General features: G+C 46.1%; 1 protein-coding gene and 1 long non-coding RNA gene across 3 annotated transcripts in view; one reads left to right on the forward strand and one right to left on the reverse strand.

Annotated features, from left to right (window-relative positions):
• SESN1 (sestrin 1) overlaps positions 1-24,080 on the reverse strand; it is a 59,282-nt gene that overhangs the window by 14,219 nt on the left and 20,983 nt on the right. Inside the window, exon 1 of one of the 2 annotated variants that reach the window (XM_029047157.2) lies at positions 4,140-4,423. The exons of the other annotated variant lie outside the window; for it this stretch is intronic. Coding sequence (XP_028902990.1) covers positions 4,140-4,238 — 99 coding nt within the window. The 5' untranslated portion in view covers positions 4,239-4,423. Of the gene's footprint in view, positions 1-4,139; positions 4,424-24,080 lie in introns of those variants that run through there. 2 annotated transcript variants of the gene reach the window in all.
• On the forward strand, positions 1,275-23,945 carry LOC114805664. The gene is made up of 4 exons (XR_003753667.2): positions 1,275-1,499; positions 17,249-17,568; positions 19,989-20,167; positions 23,274-23,945. It is a non-coding gene; the product is annotated as an uncharacterized LOC114805664 (long non-coding RNA).

Consider the following 24,080-nt stretch of genomic DNA (forward strand, 5'->3'; position numbering starts at 1 on the left):
CATCTCCTCCAAGAGGCCTTCCCCACAAAGCCTTCATTTTCTCTACTCCCTCTCCCTTCTGTGTCACCATCACTCTTGAACTTGTACCCTTTATTCACCCCACCCTCAGTCCCACAGCATTTCACCTGTCCACCACTCTAATGCATTTTAATGTCTGTCTTCTAGACTCTATGCTCGTTTTGGGCTGGGAACACGTGCACTGTTGCACCCTGCTGCACTGTACTCTCCCAAGCGATTAGTCTGGTACTTGGCACACAGTAAGCACTCAACCAATACCACTGATTGATTGATTCCTCTGCTCACAAAAGGTTGAAGATTAATCATAACTTAATCAGAACTTGGAGACAGAGTGTGGTCTAGTGGATGGAGCACGAGCCAGGGAGTCAGAAGGACCTGGGTTCTAATCCCAGCTCCGCCACTTGTCTGCTATGTGACCTTGGGCAAGTCATTTTGCTTCTCTGGGCCTCAGTTACTTCAGCTGTAAAATGGGGATTAAGACTGTGAGCCCCGTGTGGGATAGGGACTGTGTCCAACCTGATTACTCTCTATCTACCCCAGCACTCAGCATAGTTCTTGGCATGGAGTAGGCACTTAGCAAATACCAAATAAAACCCCCCAAAACAACTACTAATCCTCTTTACTCCAACACCAAACTTAAATCCCACCACCACTACTGTGAGTGCAATTATAGGTGCCATTCAATTCCTGTCTGTCTGCATGCTATTATCTGTCGGCAAAGAAAAGGTGAAGGTTAAGGAAAGCAGGAGGAGGAGGATCCAATAGGGCCAGTCATCTGAGGGATGACCCGCAACCCCTCCTTGGGCCAAGCCTGGGACTTCCTTGGCTGTGTTGTTGGCTCTGCCTCGTCTCACTTCATGAGATCAGGAAGGTAATAATGTTGGTATTTGTTAAGCGCTTACTATGTGCAGAGCACTGTTCTAAGCGCTGGGGTAGACACAGGGGAATCAGGTTGTCCCACGTGGGGCTCACAGTCTTAATCCCCATTTTACAGATGAGGGAACTGAGGCACAGAGAAGTTAAGTGACTTGCCCACAGTCACACAGCTGACAAGTGGCAGAGCTGGGATTCGAACTCATGAGCCCTGACTCCAAAGCCCGTGCTCTTTCCACTGCGCCACGCTCCGGGCCTTTGACCGAGTAAAAGCCTCCTACTGCTCTGAAGGAGAAAGAGATTGGGGAAGAGGGAAAAAAAGGAGAAGGACATTCATTCCCCTCCCCCAAGTTTCTCTCCTCTGGTAAGCCGACAGCTCCTTCGTTTTGCGTACCTCCCCCAGGGCCAACTCAGTTCTAGAGTTACGCCTCCCACTTCCAACGTCTTGGGGAAACTGCCAGGGTAAAACAGATGTGCCGGAGTCCCTTGAAAGCAGCTGACCAGAGCCGATGGAGGCAGTGATTGACTGGCAGAGCAGTCGACGGGACGGGAAGACCTTGGCTCCAGCCTCCCGGCTCTGAAATCTCTCAACTATCTTCAGAAGCATGGTAAGAAGTGGCACTTTCAATCTCTTTAAGTAGTAAAGACTTTCAATGTTACAGCTTCATAAAAGCTCAAAATCCTAAATAAGCTGAATATTGAAGCCAAAAGTAGAAAACCAGTGCCAATGTTAAAGCTTCGCCCCATCGGGCAAAGGGATTACTAGGTAGTTTTGCCTGGGGAAATTGGTGGCATCCCAAATAAAATGCCCTAATATCCTTGCTCTGAATGGAATTTGGATTTCTTATTTCCCTATTTTTGAGCAGCAAAGTCTATAGTGTTAGGACTTAATCTTGTGGTCCTCAGTCAATGGAAAAATCAAAATAGAGGAATAAACTGCCCCTTTAATCCCTTTGTGCATTTAGGAAGCACTTCAGTATGAGGTAGGTGAGTTTTGTGAGAAGACAAACAGATAAGCCAAAGGCAGAGGCAAGTGGAGGCTTCCAACAGGGGCAATTTTGTTCAGTGAACTAAGCCAACTTTTTGCAGAATATCAGTGCAGGGGGTAAAAAACAGAGCTCCCAGACAAACCCCTCGGACCATGAAGCGACTCCTCTAGGGTACAGAACTTCTGGATTGTGAGTCCCCTGTGGGATGGGGACCATGTCTGATTAATTAGTATTCACCCCACCATTTAGTACACAGTAAACACTTACTAATGGTTCTAAATGATACCACTCATTTATTCATTCATACGGTACTTATTAAGCACTTACTGTGTGCAGAGCATTGTACTAAGCGCTTGGGAAAGTACAACAATAAACAGACACATTCCCTGCCTACAGTGAGCTTACAGTCTTTGGGGGGGGGGGGAGAGAAACAAACAGCAACATTAAAATAAAAATTACAGATGTGTACGTAAGTGGTGTGGGGCTGGGAGGAGGATGAACCATGGGAACAAGTCACGGCGATGCAGAAGGGAATGGGAGAAGAGGAAAGGGGGGCTGAGTCAGGGAAGGCCTCTTGGAGGAGATGGGCCTTCAATAAGGCTTTGAAGCTGGGGAGAGTCATTGTCAGATCTGAGGAGGGAGGGCTTCCAGGCCAGACGCAGGATGTGGGGGAGGGGTCGGTGGCGAGATAGATGAGATCGAATCACAGTGAGAAGGTTAGCATTATTGATTACCACGATGCCAATTCATAAATTCTCCTAATACCTATTATTTGAGTATGTTAATTGCTAGCAGAGAATAGATTTAGGGTGTCTGATGTGATGCTTGCTCAAGGTCACACAGCAGACAAGTGGCAGAGCTGGGATTAGAACCCACGTCCTCTGACTCCAAAGCCTGGGCTCTTTTCACTAAACCACACTGCTTCTCTTTCTTTCCACTTTCTCTAAAAGTTGCCCAGAATCTGGGCACTCAGGTGAAGTGCTTCCATCATCTTGCAAAATATACGTTCCTTCCTATAAAGACTTAGTGTTCAAAAAAAAATCTCAAAGTGATTATAGATTTCTTGAAAACCAACCGCCTACCTTAAAATGGAAAATTTCTTTATTCAACTTTTTAAAAATGCATCTTTTTCATGACTTGCAACTGCATTTCATGCTCACCAAAATGCAGTTGCAAGTCATGGACAAGATGCATTTAAAAAAGAAACTGAATTCGTGGAATAGAGGAGTCCTGGAGGAGTTGAGCCCTGTGACTTCCAACCAAAGGTTTTACCCGGCCAGCTGCTACTGCAGTATCTGACACCTTCCAAGTGAAAATCTGGCAACGGCTCCAAAAGAGGGGTGACTCCGCACGACGACCGGCAGAGACCCCTTCTCCGGTTTCACTCGCCGCGGAGACCTCTCAGCAAGAGCCAAGAGCCCTCTCTCTGGGCCTAAGGCCCCCCGGGGCGTTTACTCCCCGTCTACTTCAATGGTAGAGTTTAGGGAACGGTACGATGCGCTGCACCATTGCGGGCCGAGCGGCCTCTCAGCTCGTTCGAACGGGTCGGGGAGGGGGAGGGAGAGGGAGAGGGAGAGGGAGAGGGAGAGGGAGAGGGAGAGGAGGAGGCGGAGGAGAAAGTCTAGAGAGGGAAACTGCCGTCCTGGCAGAAAGGAGAGAAAAGCTGAATCAATGGCTTTGGGCGGTCCGCCTCGTGCCACCATCTTGCCGGCAGTTTATTGAGTTGCGTCCCTCTAGGTGGTGGTGGAGGAGAAGGAGGAGAAGGAGAAGGAGGAGGAGGAGGAGGAGGAGGCCGAGCCCGAGGTGACGCCGTCTCGCAGCCTCCGCAGCGTTTACCTGAGAAAACGCCCAGCGCGGCCCCCCACCCCCGCGAACGACACACACCGTGTCACCGTGGCTTCTCTCTGACCTCCCTCCCTCCCTCCCTCTCTCTCCCCTAAAGGGTGGTGTAGGGGCCCGGCGGGGGAAGGAGGGGTGGGCCTCGGGGGTCCGCGGGCGGGGAACGGGGCGGCCGGGGCCGTCGCGACCAAGACGTCCAAGTGCGACCGTTAAAGCGGCCCGTTGGCAGGCGCCCCGAGCAGGGTCCGGGGGGTGCCCGCTCCGCTTCGCTCCCGCAGCGCCGGGGACCCGGACTCCGCCCCCCGCGGGCCGCACCCCCGTCCTGTCCCGTCCTGGCCCGTCCTGGCCCGTCCTGGCCCGTCCCGTCCCGTCCTGCCCCGTCCCGTCCCGGCCCGGCCGCCCCGCTGTTGCCCCCGCTACCTGGCGGGCTCCGTGGAGCAGCTCGGCGACGGCCAGGGAGGCGGCCAACGCTCCGTGGGCTGCGCGGGTCGCCGCCGCTGCCGCCGCCGCCAGGCGCATCCTGCAGCTTGGTGATCGATTAGCGGAGTCCGGGGGGCTCCCGCCGCACCCCACACAACCCGCGGGAGCGGGGGCGGGGACGGGGACGGGGACGGGGACGGAGAGTGACGGGGGGCTGCCACTGCCGCAGCCCGAGCCCCGGCTCCGCGCCTGTCGCGTCCTGGCCTGGCCTGGCCCGTCCCGTCCCGTCCCGTCCTTTCCCTCCCGCCTCCGCTCCTCGGCTGCTCACGACTGGGCTCACAACGCCGGAGCAGCGCCAATAGGACACCCCTGCGGGGGCGGGGGCGGGGGCGGGGGCGGGGGCGGGGCCGGGGCCAAGACCGGGGACCGCCCCGCACCCCCCCGCCCCGCCCCCGGGAGCGATCCCTCCCCCACTACACAAACAACCGGGAGGGAGCCGGAGGCCCGGGGCAGGGATGCGCCGCACCCCCGGGGACCCCCGACTCGGCTCCGCCTTCACATCGGTCAGGGATGGGGACCGAGCCACCCAACGCCCAACTGAACACCTTCCCCTCCCGGGCCCCTGCCTGCTTCTCTCGAACCTCTCTCAGCGTCGAGTACACCCCTTGGCGGAGAGTAAACGATGGACACAGACCGAGATGGCTATCATCGCATTCTTAGTTACCTTATGATTACAGTACGTGTTCTATAATCACGACGATAATAAAATCACTCTCCTGAAACGAGACAGAGAGGTAAATGAGGCCACAAAGGGGCTTAGTGAGAGAGAGAGAGAGAGAGAGAGAGAGAGAGACTCTTATCCAAATCACCCTCCCCCACAAGATTTCGCTTCTGGCCTTCGGCAGTTCCCGTGCTCCCAGAACCGGAGTCTGAATCTCCAACATTCCGAATGGATCATTTTCACGTTTCAATTTTCAATACTAATCATTTCGTTTGTTTACCTCCCATTTCTCCCCTCTCCTGGGAGTATGCAGGGAAGAATGGTCCCCAAAGCCACAAAGTTATCATGAAGAGGCATTTTCTGTAATGAAAAAGGCTGTTATAAAATCACGGCTACAAATGACCAGCTTCTGCAGATCCTTGAGTTTGCGTGGTGCCCTTCTTCCCACTGCCTCAAAATAGTGACTCATATGAGGTATTTCAACCTCGCATCATCCTTGGGGGTAGAAAAGGCACGTGAGTATTATCTCCTTCTTGCAGGGATGGAGACTCAATCAACTCTCCCTCCATCCTCTCACCTCGCTAATCTCCTACTACAACCCGGCCCACACATTTTGCTCTTCTAACAACCACCTGCAGATCTCTGTACCTCAATCTTGTCTATCCCACCACCAGCCTCTTGGCCACATCTTCCCATGGATCCGCAACTCTCTCCCTCTTTACATTCGACAGCCCATTCTTGCCCCACCTTTCAATCCCTCCCAAAATCACATCCCCAAGGGGCCTTCCCTGACTAAACTCTCATTTCCCCTATCCGCCCTCCCCTCCCTGTCGACTATGCACTTGGCTGTATAACCCTCTGATGCTCACCCTCCACCCTGGCCCCACAGCAGAAAACTTAAGTAAACAGCCTAATACACTCTACTATTTCCCCTATCTCTCTCCTCCCTTGGACTGTGAGCTCAGTGTGAATAGGGATAGCATCTACTAAGTATGTTGTACTTGTCTATGTGTTTACTCAATTCAGGGGTCTGCACAGTCAGCACTCAAGAAAACTAATCCATGGCATTTATTGAGCACGTACTGAGGGCAGGGCAATGTACTAAGCATTTGGGAGAATACAACACAACAGTATAAGACATGATTTCCTGCCCACAACAATCTTACAGTCTAGAGAGGGAGATAGACATTAATATAAATGAATAAAATGCAGATGGGGAAAGTACAGTATAACAGAGTTGGCAGACAGGTTCCCTGCCCACAACCAGCTTACAACCTAGAGATAAATACCACTGACTGACTGACTGAAACTGAGGCACAGAGAGATGAAGTGACTTGCCACACAGCAAATCAGAGCCACTGCTGGGACAAAAACTGAAAGACTCTCTTAGCCCCAAGAAATAGGAACCTTTAGGGTTTTTCAGAAGGAGCATGTTAGCAGGCGGCTAGAGATTTGTGCTTTTGATCATTTAGCCTCCAGAAAAGGCAAGTGGGTTTCAAACATTCCCATGTAGCTCCCAAGCTGCTGGAATCGGCAGTTTCAAAGACTAGCTCAAAGTGACCCAATCAATTACTGGCAGAGTTATGTCTGGAGCTCCGGAATACGAATTCCTGTTCAATGCCCAGTAAATCTCAATCCAGAAGGATTCAGTTATTCTTTCATCCCTGTAGGGAAGAGGTAAAACTGTGTTCTAGAAGTTGATGAAAATTAATAACTTTTCTACCCAAAACAGAAAACTTGACACTACATTAATGTCAACTCCTTCTAAGTGGTACTTGGTTCTCATTCATTCTTCTACACATTTTGGTTGGGTAAAGACTGAGGGTAAGTATTGAAAAGAGCCCCAAACTGCTAATTATTGAAAGTAATTTGCCTTTTTTTTTTTTTAAGAAAAGCTTCACTATATTGTTAATTCAGAGATTGCCCCACCCCACCAGTATCCAGACTGCAGGAGGTGGAGCGCTGATGACATCAGAGCAAATACTCTTAGGCCTAGTTGATAGCCATAGAGAGGATTGTATGACTGACAAGGGACAATGCAATCCCCTTCTGGGAAACAGAAAAATCAAGAACATGGACACCCTCAGATGCCATCCTCTCCCAGGAGCACAGGCCAAGTGAATGACCTACCAAAGCAAATTCAAATTCCCCAGTTACAATGTCACAACTCAGTCACCTAAACTGAACTTCCCAAATGTCATTTAGTGAAAGGAACTGGTTGGTAGATGCTGAGATGTGGCAGATGCTGAGACGTGGCTAGGATAAGATGGGCTTTTTGGGAAATTGATTATGATTTAATATGGCTATATTGAGACCTCTCTGTCTCAATATAGAGTAATGATAATGGCATTTATTTATGACCAGGTGGAAAGGACTGTGCTAAACACTTGGGTAAATAATAATCAGAAACCTGTTCTTCTTCATTTGGGCAAAACTACCTACAGACAAAGATTCTGGGGCACGTTCTTCAAAATCACCTAGTTGGAGAATGCTGACAGAGCACCTAAGAGCCAGAAAATAGGACCAAGAGAATTCTGCCCATCTCTCAGCCATGATTATTCCATGCAGATAAGATCAATCGTATTTATTGAGCATTTACTGCGTGCACAGCACTGTACTAAGCGCATGGGAGAGTACAATATAATGGAGTCGGTAGACAAGTTCCCTGCCCACAATGAGCACACAGTCTCGAGGGGGAGACAGACGTTAATGCAAATAATTTAGAGATCTTTACATAAGTGTTGTAGGACTGAGGGAGGGATGAATAAGCGGTGCGAATCATAGTACAAGGGCGACGCAGAAGTGAGTCGGAGAAGAGGACAAAGAAGGCTTAAGTTGGGGAAGTTTCCTTGGAGGAGATGTGCCTTCCATAAGGCTTTGAAGGTGGGGAGAGTGAAAGTGTCAGATCTGGAGCGGGGGAGTTTCAGGCTAGAGGCAGGATGTGGGCAAGGGGTCGGAGGCGAGATAGATGAGACTGAGGTACAGTGAGCAGGATGGCATTAGAAGAGTGAAGTGTGCAGGCTGGGTTGCAGTAGGAAATCGAGGAAGTAAGGTGGTTGGGTGCTTTAAAGCTGCTGGTAAGGAGTTTCTGTTTGCTGTGGAGGTGGATGGGCAACCACTGGAGGTTCTTGAGGAGTGGGGAAGCATGGACTGAATGGTTCTGTAGAAATTAGAGATGTCCTAATTGGCCGAGGGGACAATATCATGGCAGAAATGGCCTGTTGGAATGTACTCCACTGGGTTGAATTTTCAAATAAAAAAACTCACAATACCTCTCTCCCTTGTTCATTGGAGGGGCTGTTTTCACAGCTCTCCTCCCTACCCCATATCCTTTGCGGATGATGGTTTCACCCCGCTACCTTCAGGAGGCCTGGAGACTGGGGCCCCTGACAATGGGATTTACTTATTTCCTACAGGGGAACACCATCGTTCTTCTCATTATAAAACCCCACCTCAAAAAAAACTGGATTCCTACTGGAGAAATCCATGTCCCAAAGACTCTGTGAGAAGCAGGCCTATTTTAGCGTAAGACAGGTACAGTAGCTAGCATACCTATTCTTTTATTTCACATGCCCTCTGTGGTTGAGACTGTGGGTCCCACATCAGCCTTCTCAGCCACAAAGGTGCACTCAGTGATGAATTTCTCAGACTGTCTCCAAATATGAAGGACAACCACACACATATATATAATATTTTATGAGCCCTCCCTAACCCAAAGTCCCACGAACATTAATAAACGTAATCTTCAACTCATCAGTTCTCTGATGTTAAGCAAAATAACAGGCACATTTAAGAAGCACAACCATCCAGTTTATGTCAGGCAGAGCGGATGCCTGATTGGGTTTGGCTGACTCTATGTATGTGGTACTTACCTAGCATTTCTTGGAGAAATCCCCTTGGTACCATCAAACTGAAAGAAATGCCCTTTTTTTTCCCCCCCCGTAACTGACTCTGGATCATTAAGCCCACTTCTGCTTACTAAAGGGAAGTTTTCCTCTCCTTCTGTCTTCCTGGGTTTGTTTTTTTAAATAGCTTTCCTATGTAAGCATTTTATTTAAAAAAATGTATTGCTGATATAGAGAAGCAGTGTGGCTCAGTGGAAAGAGCACAGACTTGGGAGTCAGAGGTCATGGGTTCAAACCCGGGCTCAGCCACTTGTCAGCTGTGTGACTTTGGGTAAGTCACTTAACCTCTCTGTGCCTCAGTTACCTCATCTGTAAAATGGGGATGAAGACTGTGAGCCCCACGTGGGACAACCTGATCACCTTGTATCCTCCCCAGTGCTTAGAACAGTGCTTTGCACATAGTAAGCGCTTAACAAATGCCATTAGTTAGTTAATGCTGATACTCTGGCACTCTGACAAATTCATTTTGTTCTTTCTTAAGTTACCTATTATCAATTATTATTTGTGGGGAAATACTTAAGCACTCACTGAACTGTAATTTCTATACTTAAGGATGCACAATTTAAAATATAATGCACAGTGGATTGCAAATGATCACTTACTGATACAAAAACAGGGGCACTTTACATTTTGTTAATTTTCCCAGAACAGTATGAGAGGTAATTTGGAAATACCAGACTCTCATTAAACTTGAAACCCTGTGAATTCAACTGATACCATTTCCACTGGTAAATCAAAACTACCTCATCTGGACTTGAGAGGGTTAAAACAAACTTACTATCACAGAACTAGTGAATAAATTAAAACAGAGAATGTTGTGATATATAGAAGAGGGAGATCCAGCTATTCACCATTTATTCTAATGCCAAAGAAGCAGCAAATGAGCTATAATGTAAGCCCCATTCATGGATTTAAATTTGAAAAAAGGTAGAATTTCTTACTTCTGAAGGTTACAAGGCACCAAAATGGTTTCTTGAGAGAAACTATGAAATTTTCCCCCTTGGAGATGCTTAAGTAGAAGATATGTCTGGCTAAAATAGTTTAGGGAATAGTTGAGGATAGACTGCATGACCTTTGGTGGTCCACATTAGCTATTCTGTGGAATAAAGATGCCATTCCATTTAATGGTGATCATGGAGAGAGCTTGCTACTTTCATGGTCTCAAGGCAAGCCTATTTTCTAGTCTGTAGTTTGGACAGACATTTCCAGTTCAGTTTTGTAATCGCAGCCACACCCATTCAGAAAATAGAAAATAAAAAAGGGACTTGTCCTGAATCCACATCTGTGATGAACTTCCCCACAATGAGTAAGATGCCAGTGCAAATGCAATTAAGGAGAAAAACATTCAGTCTCTTACACCAGTCACTCTTCTCGATACCTTGGGTTTTTTTTTTTTAATGGTATTGTTGATGCATACACAAAACAAGAATCCCTTTCTGTCCTAGACATAAATAAGATGAAAATATGTGTACATCCTTTAATACACCTTCCTTAGGGAACATCCATGGGGGAAATTCTTAGGAAAAAACATGGGCTTTGAGGGGCAATATCTGTTCACAATACGCTTTCTGGATAAATATCCAAATGTTTTCAAATATCACAGGAAAATAAACTGCTATAGACACTTGATACAGAAAATATTTTTTTTTTGGAATGTATAAACCTCTGCAGGGTTGGATTTTTATTAACGCAGGGAATTCTGTGACACAGAGATTATGCTCTTGAAGAATCTCAACTTTGGGAAAATCGGATAATGACTTGGGGGGAATTTAATGGGTTAAGGAGGTAGAAGGTTCAAAGATGCCACCTTGACTTTCTCACCACCACTGAAAACACCACCACTTTCCTGCCTGGTTCCTCAACTTTGGTATTCTCCTTGACTCTATTACACTGTCCTCGGACCCCAGTGCTCAGTACAGTGCTCTTTGCACAGTTAATGCTCAATAAATAGGGCCAACTGATTGATTGACTCCATGCTCTCAACTCTCCCATTTAGTCTGTCACTTCACCCAATCCTGTTGGTTTTTCCTTCACCATATTTCCAGGTTCTGTCCCATTTCTCCATCCAAATGGCTATCCTCCTGGACCTAGACCTGGACCTGGCATGCATCGTATCCCACTTGACTACTAGGTCAGTCTCCTCACTGGATTCCCTGCCTCCAGCTTCTTTTAATTCCATCCTCAAACCCCCTGTTTCTCTTGCCTCCCTGCCACAGCCTCTTGCCCCTACTGAGTTGCTCCTCTAGACTGTAAGATTGTTGTGGGCAGGGAATGTGTCTGTTATATTGTTCTCCCCCAAATGCTTAGTATGGTGCTCCGCACACGCAATATATACGATTGACTATTTTACGGACGAAGTAACGTAGGAACAGAGAAGTGACTTGCCCAAGGTCACATGGCAGACAAGAGGTGGAGCCGGGATTAGAACTCAAGTCCTTCTGACTCCCGGACCCATGCTCTAGTCACTAGGCTGCGCTGCTTCAACTCTCCCATTTTCTCTAGAAGTATCAATGACCTCCTTCTTGACAAATTCAACGGCCTCTACTCCATTCCTAATCCTCTGTGATCTCTCAGCTGCCTCTGGCACTGTGGAGCCATCCCCTTCTCCAGGAAACATTATCTAAGTTTGGCTTCCCTGACACTGTCTTGTCCTGATTCTCCTATCTTCCCATCTGCTCTTTCTCAATAACAATAACAATAATAATAATAATATCTGTTCAGTGCTAAGTGGCAAGCACTGTACTAAGTGCTGGGGCAGAATTAAAATATTCAGGCCTGACACTATCCCTGTCCCTCATGGGGCTGAGTCTAACTCTCCCACCATTAATCTCTTGTTCACACCTGTCCCCCAGTTCTCAACTCCCCCTTTCAAAAGCCCTCCCTTTTTTAAATCCACCAGACAAGTGTTCTCCTTGTCTTCTTGTACTCTCCTCTGCTCTTAGTACAGTGCCCTTCACATAATAGGTACTCAATACATGTGAAAAAGAAGCATTTTGAACTATTTTATACCTCTGAGTTTGGTTTTAAATCCAATACTTTAAACTACTTATAAAAACTAAACCTTTCTTTAGGTCAATAAATTTAAGTGCTTTTCAATCAGGGAAAGAAAAAATATATATCAGCGTTATTACTTCATAAATGCTGGAAAAATGTCAGTTAATTGCAAAACAAAAACATAAAACTGTAAAGGAAAGTGTTCGAGCAGGAAGAGATTTAAAATCCCACACTGACATTTCCAGGAACCCAACTCGCACAAAGCACAAGTATATAGGCGAATCAGATGAGAGTGTGTGAGAGAGAGAGAGGGAGAGAGCCTGCAATCAAAGGCAGCAGGATACGGTTCAAATAGGTCACGCTCAAGTTTCTAACTTTGCCTAAGAACAAAGAAGGAAGCTTAGCAACAGTCTCAGCCAATCACAGATCAGACAAACAGGTACCACGCTCGGCCCCCTCCACAGACAGAAAGAGTCCCAAAACACCGAGGTTTTGTAATTGTAGGCTGTCAGAACAAAACTCAGCAAATTTTGAAACTGAAATCACTGTGTTAAAACTAATTTCTGAGGATAAAAATAGACTGAACCTTCACGAACAAAATAGTTTAAAGTGCAATCTTTTTTTTTTTGGTACCTTTTCAGAGCTTAGAGAAGTATGGTGACATTGTTTTACCTTTTCAAATTTGCTTAAGAAGCATTTCCACTCATCTGTAAACTCAAAATAGGGTGGGCATGGAGGATCGAGATAAAAAGGTGGAGGAATTCAATGGGCAGTGAGGACAAACATGCAGGGAACACAGATCTGGAATGGCGTACTGCTACTTTCCTTTTCATTTGCCTCTGCTCATCAACCTCACAGTTTTTTTCCCACATGATTCTCTATCTTGCCAAAAAAAAAATTTTTGTTCTCTTTCTTTTCTATTTTCAATTCCATACAAATGTGAATTTTCCTAGATGTTGGATTGTCCTTCTACATTACTAGATGCCAAACGTCCAAAATCCTGAGTTTTCTTTTTTTTTCTTTTTAGTTTTGCTGATCATTTCCCTCCTTCCTGACTGGAATTCCCTCCCACTTCACATCCACTTTACAATGCACCTCCTCCAGGAAGTCTTTCCTGATTATTCTCTCCTGTCCCCTATCCTATTTTCCCTGCACCAGTACACTTACTGGTCATGTACTCCCTGAGTACTCAGATGCTCACCCCACCCCACTCCCACAAAATTTATGAAAAAATATTTTCCCCTACCTGCAGTTGGTTGAAATGTCTGTTACCCCCACTACACTGTAAGCTCCTTGAGGGCAGAGATCCTGGCTTACTCTACTGAACTCTTTCAAACTCTTAGTTCAATGCCACACACTGTAAGCACTCAATAAACACCACTGATCGACTGATTGATTATAAAAACAAAGGTCTCCTCCAAACACACTGTAACTATGACTGTGATACCGTTTTGCATAGCTTCTGCTTTTTAAACAAAAATCAGTCACACAATACAGACCCTCCTTTAGAGAAGTATGGAACACTCTTTAGTAATGTTGAAAGCCCTTCATAGGACTCAGGGATTTGCCTAGGACTTTCATAAGAATCCAATAAAGTTCCAAGGCATGTCTAATAATTTACCCTAAAAGGCAAGAAAAAGTTAGGTAGTGATTCAGGTACCTCAAGCTCCGTTAAGTAGCTTTCCTCATATTAAGCTTAAACATATTCTTTTTTTGTCTTCAAAGTTCTGCCTTGACCACTGGTTTTAGTTCCATAAGAAGCAAATTTTAAGTAGATGATCTTAATTTGTCACTTTAGTCAAACCATCTACCAAATCCTCCATCCCAGGCCATTATAGACCATTTTGAAAAGTACTGTGCTAAAAGGGCTTGGTAAAAATTTTGCCACTTAGATAAGCCTGTAAAGACCTATCACATAGTTATTTCTCATCATTACCCAGCACTCTGCCCCACAGATTGAACAAATTGAGTTTACAGCAAGGCAGCACCTCTGTTCTGTTCTGGCTGCTAGTAATACAAACTTCAGGAGAGACAAGAAAAACTCAGATCCTGTGCCCAAATCCTTAAGTACCTCTAAAGTTTCTATTCTTATTAATTCTTAGAAGTTCTAATTTGAGAGTTGCCAGCTTCTCTGTTTGGCCCCCAGTGTTGTAGAGAACACACGTCATGGTGCTTATGTGGTATAAAACAATAACAAACACACATATAAACGATTGCACAAACCCATACCAGTTAGATTTTTTTAGTTGTCTTTGCTGTCTAGTTGTGTGTTTATTTCCCATTTTCCTTCTTTCAGGTTTTATTTTCATTTCCACCAAGTCCCGCTGCTCCTCCAAGGGATCCTTGGGCCTCCCAACCTGCACCCTGGGGACTAGGAACTGAGGTTTCCTCCTCCTGCCCCCTGCTCCTCTACTCTCTTCTTCCAGCCTGGTTCCCAGGCCCTCTCTTCCAAGAAACCGGCCGTCTCCCCTTGCCCGTCCAGGGGCAGGGATTCTGTGCACCACTGGCATACAGATGTTAGACAGGTTCAGCAGGTTGATGGTCCGACAGCGCCCTCCCCTCGCCCCAATATCTAACAGGCGCCACTTCCCCCATCTTCAAAGCCCTACTAAAATCACCTCTTCTAGGAAGGCTTCCCCCACTAACCCCTCACCTCCTCACCCTATTTTTCCTCCCTTCTGCATCACTTATGAACTTGATGCTGTATGCCCCAAGCACTTTGATACCCAACCCCACCACACTTACATCCATAACCTTATTTAAATTCTGCTCCTCCTCCAACCTAGCTTAATGTTTTCTCCCCTAGTACACTGTAAACTCACTGAGGACAGGAATTGGGTCTATCAACTCCATTGTACTCTCCCAGGCACTTAGTACAGTGCTCTGATTCATTAATTTTCCATTTTCCAGAACGTGAACAGGAGTGGGGAAGGTCAGGGGAGATTTTAGGGAGATCACATTTGATAGTGTCCATTTTCTTAATAAAGTAGGTGTCTAGGTATTAGGGTCAAGGGATGGGGGATATGGGGCGGGGCAGGGGGTTTGAGGAGGGAGTTAAACGTCTGGAACAACCAGTGAGGGTGGTAGGCATGGGTGTCAATAAGGATGGAGGAATGATTTTGCTGGGCAGAGGAGAGAGCAGAGTTAAAGCACACAAGGATGAACTTAATGTGGATGAGATCGGCCTGATATCTATAGATTTCCGGTGGTTGCGCTCTATGGCTCATGCACAGGAGCAAAGGAAGCGGCCTGTGTGGAGGTGATCCAGGACTGTGGGTAAATGGTATGAGATTGCTGAGAGGATAGGGGAGCGAGAGAGTTGAGTTCAATAGAGAGGGTGGCGTTGAGGGCGTCAGTCTGGTCATCAAGGGACGGTAGTTTGCGTATAGAAGCCAACCGGGTCATCATGACTTGAGAAAATTGGATGGGGTCAGAAGGTCTCTGTAGGGGAACAGGACAGATTTGTGCAGGGGAGGTGTGTGGGAAAGAAGGCAGGTGAGGAGGTTGTGGTCAGATAGAGGGATTTCAGAGTTGGTGAGGGTAAAGACTGTACAGTAACTGGAGATGATGAGATCGAGTGTGTGTCCAAGTTGGTGACTGGCTGAGCTGGGGTGGAGGAGGAGGTCAGAGGACTCGAGGAGTGAGAGAAAGCAGGCAGCCGAAGGGACATCAGGAACATCTATGTGGAAATTGATGTCCCCATGGATCAAAGTGGGGATGAAGAAAGAGAGCAGGAATGTGAGGAAGGGATAGAAATAATTAAAAAATTTGGAGGTGGGGGTAAATGAATGTGACTAGTATCTAGAATGGGTGGTAGAGGCAGATGATATGGGCTTTGAAGGAAGGGAAAGGGAGGGATGGGGGAGGTGGAATGGTGCCACAGTGGCACTGGGAAGCAAGAAGGAAGCCAACTCCTTCACCTTTCCCAGTCAGTCTTGGGGAGTGGAGGAAGATGAAGCCCCTCTGGAGAGATCAGCAGGGGAGACCGTGTCACCTGAGGAGAGCCAGGTTTCTGTGATGGCGAGGAGGAACAGTGATTGGGTCACAGACAGGTCAAGGACGAAGGGAAGCTCTGCCATGACAAAGCGGGGGTTCCACAGAGAAAAATCCAAACCCCGACATGCACCTGAAAAAATTGCAGATTGAAAGACCTAAGGTTTCCAGCTCTCCTTTTAAGTAAAAAGTGAGTTTCTTCCAACAACACAAGAGGCCTTATTTGGGAATGAGAAACTGGCAATTTCAAGAGAATGAGAAAGGAAACTAATCAGTGTTAACAGAGAAGGTGGTGTAGGGCTACAAGCATGAGGTGACACGTCAAGAGCAGAAACTCTTCTCACTGCTCTTCGGCAATCTGCCCTATCGGGCGCTGATAAGCTCAAAAATCAATACTACTGATGGATTGATCTAGCCCCCCAACTCTTCCAATCCCATGAGCCCTCTCTTCAGAACTCTGCCAGTGGCTCCTCATTAAACTCCACACCAAAATGAAGCTCCTTCCCCTCCCCTCACCTACAGGCCCTCTCCCGGGCACCCGAGATAAACTGATTTCCCTCTCTCCTCCCTACTCCATTCACACAAACCTCATAGCATGCATCTCTCACGCTACACGCCCTCTATGTATCCTGCTAAAAGCATCCTTTTCTCTCAGTTTCACAAAATTCTCCCTCTTTCTTCAGCAATAATTCTAAGTAATAATAATTGTGGTATTTACTAAGTGCTTGCTATGTGCCAAGCACTGTACTAAGCCCTGGGGCAGACATAAGATCATCAGATCGGGCACATGGGACTCACATAGTAAGTCTGGAGCCATGCAAGGACAGACAACAAATATGGAAAGTCCATTTAACAGATACCTCATCTGAGGGACAGAGAAGTTAAGTGATTTGCCCGAGGCCACAGGCAGGCTGGTGTTGGGGCCAGGATTAGAGACCAGGTCCCCTGCCTCCCAGTCGATGCTCTTTCCACTCGTTCACTCTGCTTTTCATTTAGAGCAAATAGGATGTTTCTTGAGCAATTAAAAAAACTAAAGAGAGTATCCAATTTAGGAATAAGATATGAATTTAGAATCTCATTTCCTAGATGGGCATTCTTTGTTAAACCCTAAAGTTCCTACGCCTTTGTGTGTGAGTGTGTGTGTGTTTTTAAAAACAAGGAAAAACATACATAATGTATACTTCACCAGGAACGTCCTGTTCAGATGGGAACAATTTGTACTCAAGCAAGCGGCAAGAGCACATACTGATTAACATAATGTTTGTGAAAGCAAAATGTGTCTAGAGATTACTTAGTTTAGGTACAAAAAAATAGCTTACAGGGATTTGAGCAAAAGCCTTCATTGTTAGAAAGTGAGGACCTAAAGGCCCAGGAACTTTTTGTAAACCTAACCCTAGCATATGATGTCCTACACAAAGTTCCTGCCCTCTAGGATTGCATATGTGTATAGGGTTCAAATTAACCTTATTACTGAAATGCTGATTTTTCTCCCTAAGCCCCTAGGCCACAAACTAAGTGCTCCATCAGCAGTCACACTGAACTTAGAAAAGGAGAGCAAGGAACATGGACGAATGATCCGGTCAGGAGCTAGGATGGAATTAAGCAGCCCGCACATTCTGTCGCTCCACCAAGGAAACCTCGGGAACAGAGGCAACCAACAGGCAGGAGTCACGGAACCATCTGGAGAGTCGTGGGGAGGGCCTCAGAAGGCATGGTCCAGCACTGGAACTGGACTTTCTGGGAGACCCTCGGACCGACAGGACCTTCAGAGGCTCTTCCGACAGGAAGTTCAGTGCTAGCAATTCCTGTCTCATGGGTGAGTATTGGTGTCACAGCACAGAGCTGCACAGGACAGCTGCACAGGACAGTTGCACAGGAGAGGCAAGGATTCCTGAAGCCGCCCTTCTGACGGGTTGTCAGATGGATGGGCCAAATGGAAGGAAGCGTTGGGGGGACAGCCTCCTCAAGTAAATGCTACTGGGCCAAGCACTAGATTACGCTCACGGAGCACAGCTTCATACCCTTCTCTGCAATAACCAATGCCGACCAGTAGCACTCACTGCCAGGAGGCCTTAGAGCCTGTGCTTGCTTGGCGTGGTTCGCCTCTGCTATCTGCCGTAGGTGTCCAGGGACACAGACATTTGGAACAGAATGGAGGAGGGGAAAATGGATGGCAGAACAAATCCCAGTGATGTTAGGGGCAAGGAGGACTAGGGGGGTGGCAGGGGAGAGGGGGAGGAATGGGTAGACAAGAAGTTTTGAAGAGAGGGGGTGAGGACTGAGGGAGCAGCGAGCTTGGCGTGGGGGGGGGGTAGATAAGAGGGCCCTAAGGAAAGGGTGGAGGCAGCTCCTAGGGGAAGAGACGAGAGGGTGGGGAGAGGGATGGAGAGAAGGAGAGGAGGAGGGGAAGGAAGGGGAAGTCTGGAACAATGTGGGAATGGAGAGAAGGAGAGGAGCCTCCAAGAGACTGGGGGGAGGAGAAGTATGCTCCCCTGTAGCATGCTTGGATGTACTTCCTTGATATACCAGGAAAGATATTCAACTGTGCACATGTGAACACGACAGTATTCAAGTACTAATGCAGCTGAAAAACTTCCTTTCAGCCAATACTACTAATTAACTAAACAACTGTACTTATCGAGTGCCTGCAGAGCTGTCATTCCGTAGAAGCAGTGAGGCCCAGTGGAACCAGAGGAGTTGGGTTCTAATTCCCCTTCTGCCTCTTGCCTGCAGTACGACCTCGGACAAGTCACTTAACTGGGCCTCAGTTTCTTCATGTGCAAAATGGGGATTCGATATCTATGCTCTCTCCTACTTAGACTGTAAGCTCCAAGTGGGTCAGGGCCTGTATCCAACCTGGTTAACTTTTATCTATGCCACCATCGGTACAGTGCTTGGTACATAGTAAACGCTTCACAAACACCACTATTTTTCTTCTTTTTCTTCTCTTCTCCTCATTATTTGTAAGATGGATATTGTGAAAAGCAGCGTGGCCTCATGGAAAGCGCATAGCCCTGGGAATCAAAAGACCTGGGTTCTAATCCCAGCTCCACCAATTGTTTGCTGGGTGACCTTAGGCAAGTCACTTCACTTCTCTGTGCCTCAGTTACCTCATCTGTAAAAAAGGGATTAAGACTATGAGTCCCACGTGAGACATGGTCTGTAACCAACCTAAATAGCTTGTCTCTACCCCAGTGCATACTAAGTGCCTGACAACTAGTAGGTCCTTAACAAATTCTGTTTAAAAAATTAAAAAACAGAGGCATAATGGTGGCAATAAGGAAAATAATACTGATAATTATAATAATAATTTAATAGGAGCTTTGTTATTTGGTAGTTCATCATCAACTAAAGGGCTCTCAGAATTCTTTGGTTCTGGCACTTCTGCTATCCCCAGCCAAGGGGCAATCTTGACCTATTAATCCTTTGGATGGAAGACGTTTTAACTGTAGGAGTCCTCATGGGGTGGGAATGAGGGTGGGGGCAGGGGCAGAGGATGCCAGTAGAGGCCAGCTTTAGGCCACAGCTACGTGGCGAGTGGCAGACTTTCTGCTCCGGAATCTTGGCAGGGTTGGTGGACTAAGACAGGGTACGTACGGTGCTTTAGCAAAACATCCTCCCTCCGATGGTGGCCTTTCTCACCATCACCATCTGTTTCTACACCAACAGGCTTCCAGAGAGGTTTTACTTCTAATTAAGGGGTCCTTCTGCAGGATCATGCAGGGCCCCTACCCCCCACTGAGCAGGCCCCATTCTTAATTAACCAGCATTTGCACCTCCCATTGCCTGACATGCTAGATAATTCTGAAACTTTTATTAAGTTGGGATGGAAATTTTTACCAAGTACAAATATTATGCTCAGTGCTAAACATACCAGAGGAAGGCAGTCAGCAAACCGCAGGATGGCAACTTACCAAGACAAGAAAGAACTTGTATTAAAGCTATGGGAAGGTGTATTCTCAGTGAAAACACTTCTCCCTACCACTTGCTATGGTTACTTCTTTCTAAAAATGGCATAGACGGCCAAGCTCCAAATTCCCAGAGAAAGCATTTTAAACATCATTTGTTGAATTGATTGATAACATCTTAGCAATGAATAAAGTGTTGATCCCCAAACAAGGATTTAATTAAAATCTCATCTCTCTCTCTCTCTCTCTCTCTCTCTCTCACTCACTCCCTTTCCACCCCCTCCCACCCACCCCTTTCCCTCTCTCGAAATAAATGGTTTTTGGCTAGAACTCTACAGAAAAGGATGTCAGCAGCAGTGGGGAGACTTGGGAATTCAACCTCTAGAGGATTCTTTGATATAAGACTTCATCAACTGAAAATTTTTGTTTTAAATTTGAGAACAATGGTGGGCAATTGGAATTGAAAAAGCTACGGGTGTAGGAACAGTTGGACCCGCAGATCTAAAGGTGAGAGACAACTGTAGAAGGATAGGTTATGTATAAGCAAAGGCTAACAGATTTATTTCTTCCCTCTGGTATGTGGAGAATGACTATGTGGACATAGTTAAGACAATGGCGCTACATAAAATTAAAGGCATCCTGGCTACAAGACGAATCTTTCAGCAGTACCTTCCAAACAGCAGATAAATTATCCTGTTTTTCCTCAGAATACATATGGATTTGGCTAGTAAATAATATTCTTACAAAATGTTCCCCTCTTTCCAATGACTAAACAATTCTCTTGGTCTAATATCATAAAATGAGGATAGATAACTATTACAAAACATGCAAGCCATTTTATTTTTAAGACGTCAGAATGATGATGAAAATTGTGGGATTTGTTAAGTGTTTACTATGTGCCAAACACTGTACTATGAGTTGGGGGGTAGATCATCAGATTGGATAAATCAGTTTAAGTAGGAGGGGAAAAAAGGCATTGAATCCCCATTTTACAGATGGGAGAAGTGGGACACAGAGAAATATTTTGTTAATGAATTGTACATCGCCTTGATTCTATTTAGTTGCCATTGTTTTTACGAGATGTTCTTCCCCTTGATTCTATTTATTGCCATTGTTCTTGTCTGTCCGTCTCCCCCGATTAGACTGTAAGCCCGTCAAATGGCAGGGACTGTCTCTATCTGTTGCCGACTTGTTCATCCCAAGCGCTTAGTACAGTGCTCTGCACATAGTAAGCGCTCAATAAATACTATTGAATGAATGAATGAAAGTTAAGAGATTCACCCAAGGTCACACAGCAGGTAGGCGACAGAGCCAGGTTTGGAGCTGAATTCTGCTGACTCCCAGGCCTCTGCTCTTTCCCCTAGGCCACCCTGCTTCTCCAAAACTTAAGAGTCAATTTCCCTAGTGGTGGGGGCATGTACATTTATTTTCATTTTCAAATCCTATGGACGAATGGAATCCGAAAAGGGCAATAGCATAAACTACTGGGATTTTCAAATATTTCCATCTCAAATCTTCCACATGATATGAGAAACAGTTTATTTTAGGATTGCAGTTTTAACACACCACTACTAGTTTCCCTTGCGCATTAGTCTGGAGAGAAACCTCTCTGTGCCAGAACAAAGTTCACGAAAGAAATGCTAAAGGCCACATTTCAACTAGAGTGGTCTCTCTATCTCACCACTTTCCTGCATTATTGAGATTCCTTCTGTTTCACTTAAGTTCTGTCTCTAACCTTAAGAAATATTCTTTTACCACTTAATCCCAGCAAGAAAGGACGATGAAACAGCTGGAAGTGGTTTCCCCAGAGTTTAGGCACTGGAGCCCCAGTGGAGGTCAACCACTTGGCCGCTTTCCTCCATGGAACACTGCAGTCCTCCCTGACCTTGCCCCCGAGGTGGCTTTTCTTGCCTCGGATGTGTCTCCTGTGGGTCTTTCCCCCTAGACTGTCAGCTCCTTATGGGCAGGGAGTGTACCTACAGCTCTGACACACTGTACTCCCCCAAGTGCTTAGTACAGTACTCTTCACACGGTAAGTGCTCAGTAAATACCCTTGATGAATTGATTGACAGATTCCTTGGAGCTTGGACTGCCCTTCCTGTAAGGTATTCCCTCGAAACTGGGTCGGAAGTAGAAAAGGTGATGGGAAACTGTACTTTTTTACAGATTTAAACATGGCAAATATCATAGCATCATCTCCAACATACACCCTAGGGCAAAAGGAAAACTGATAGGCAGAGCAAACATTATCAATTGTATTTATTGAGAAGCATGGTGACCTATGGGAAGAAGCACAGGATCTGGGAATCAGAGGACCTGGGTTCTACTCCCAGCTCTACCACTTATCTGCCATGTGATCTTAGGCAAGTCACCTTAAGTCCTCTGTGCTTCAATTCCCTCTTCTGCAAAACGGGGATTGAAAACCTATGCTCCCTCCTTCTTGGACTGTGACCCCAGTGCTTAATACAGTGCTTGGGACATAGTAAGCACATAACAAATATCACTATTATTGTTATTATTGAGTGCCTACTATGTAGAAATAATAATTATGGTATTTGTGAAGCGCTTACTATGCATTGGGCACCGTACTAAGCGCTAGGGTGGATATAGCGAATCGGGTTAGACACAGGCCCTGGCCCGTGTGGGGCTCACAGTCTCAATCCCCATTTTACAGATGAGGTAACTGAGGCTCAGAGAAGTGAAGTGACTTGCTCAAAGTCACACAGCAGGCAAGTGGAAGAGCCAAGATTAGAACCCATGACCTTTGGATCCCTGGCCCGTGCTCTAACTACTAGACCATGCCACTAAACACTCTAGTAGCTGTTTAGGGAGTATGCAAAAAAATGCAGAACACACACCCAGAATTGGATCTCTATCCTCGAGGACTTCCGGACATTAGAAAATAATCCTAACTACTGGAAATAATTTTGGAAAATTGTAAAGTAGGACATCCCTTGGAACTTTAGAAATTGGACTTGGGCAACTTTCCACCCCATACAGATCCAGCCTCCAAGCAGGGCCAAACTAAATATCAGCCACCTTGACCCAGAGCCTAGGACTGCAGGAGAAGGAGAGGAAGCCTGCATTTAACTACACACTCACATATCGGAAAAACTGTGAAAAGACCTGATATTCAGTATGTGATGGCAGGCTGCCTATTAGCACACGAACAGTCAAATGATTTTCAGAGATGATTGCTTCACACACAAAATTCTCAATCCTTTAAAAAAAAACCCACAAACTATTCTTCACCCAGCCTAGACAGATAATGTGTCAGAGTTATTTTTTTCTTCCTTTCTAGTTTCAATCAATCAATAGTATTTATCAAGGGCTTACTGTGTGCTGAGCACTGTACTAAGTGCTTGGTAACAGAGCTGGTAGACATGTTCACTGCCCCCAAAAGCCTAGAGTGGGAGACAGACAGTAATATAAATAAATAAATAATGAATAGGTACATAAGTGCTGTGGAGCTGAAGGAGGGGTGAATAAAGGTTGCAAATCCAAGTGCAAGGGTGACACAGAAGGGAATGGGAGAAGAAGAAATGGGGGTTTAACTGGGGAAGGCCTCTTGGAGGAGTTGTGATTTTAATAAGGCTTCCCTTTTTCTCTCCAGGTTTTTCTCCTCGATCTCCCCCCGGTTGCTGCAGCCATTTGCCTGGCCCTATACTACTGCTTTCTTGTGTGGCCTCTGGCCCCATGTTATAAGTGCCTGTGAGTGTGTGTATTGGTTTTTCCTGGGCGCCCCTCCCCACCCCTGCTCCCAAGCAAATGTTCATTTTCTGTGGGTGCTTCCAGCAATTGCTAGGTATTATTTCTCTATTTCCTTCCTGGGAGCATAACTCCCACTTGGTTATTTATTTATAGTAAGTATCTGCCTCCCCCGCTAATCTGTAGAGCATTTTGGACAGGAACCATGTCTACCGATTCTTGTTACAGTATACTCTCCCAAGTGCTTAGTACCGTACTCTGCACACAGTAGGCACTCAATAAATGTGATTCATTGATTGATTTGATCCTTTCTCCGTTAAGAACAAGACACAATCATGCAGCAGCATTCTGTATGAGGCACGTTTAACTGTTTCACTAGCTCATTTGCTTTAAGCAGAAAACTTCGACATGGTGGAACAAGGGGTAAGTATTAGTGTTGGCATTTGGTTGTGGTAGCATTTGACAGCCTTGTCCTATTTCACCAGGGCCTGGCTAGTTGGCTTTTCCTTTTCCCAAATACAAAACAAAAACCCTCATACTTGTATTTGTAAGATTATATGAATCTGATCAGTAAAGGGCTACCTATCAATCAATTAATGGTTCTTTTTTTGTGCGCAGGGAATACATCCACCAACTCTGTGATATAGTACTCTCCCAAGTGCTTAGTACAGTGTTCGCCACACGGTAAACACTCAAGGAATACGATCGATTG

This window comes from Ornithorhynchus anatinus, chromosome 19 (genome assembly GCF_004115215.2).
Source record: "Ornithorhynchus anatinus isolate Pmale09 chromosome 19, mOrnAna1.pri.v4, whole genome shotgun sequence".
Taxonomy (NCBI): Eukaryota; Metazoa; Chordata; class Mammalia; order Monotremata; family Ornithorhynchidae; genus Ornithorhynchus; species Ornithorhynchus anatinus.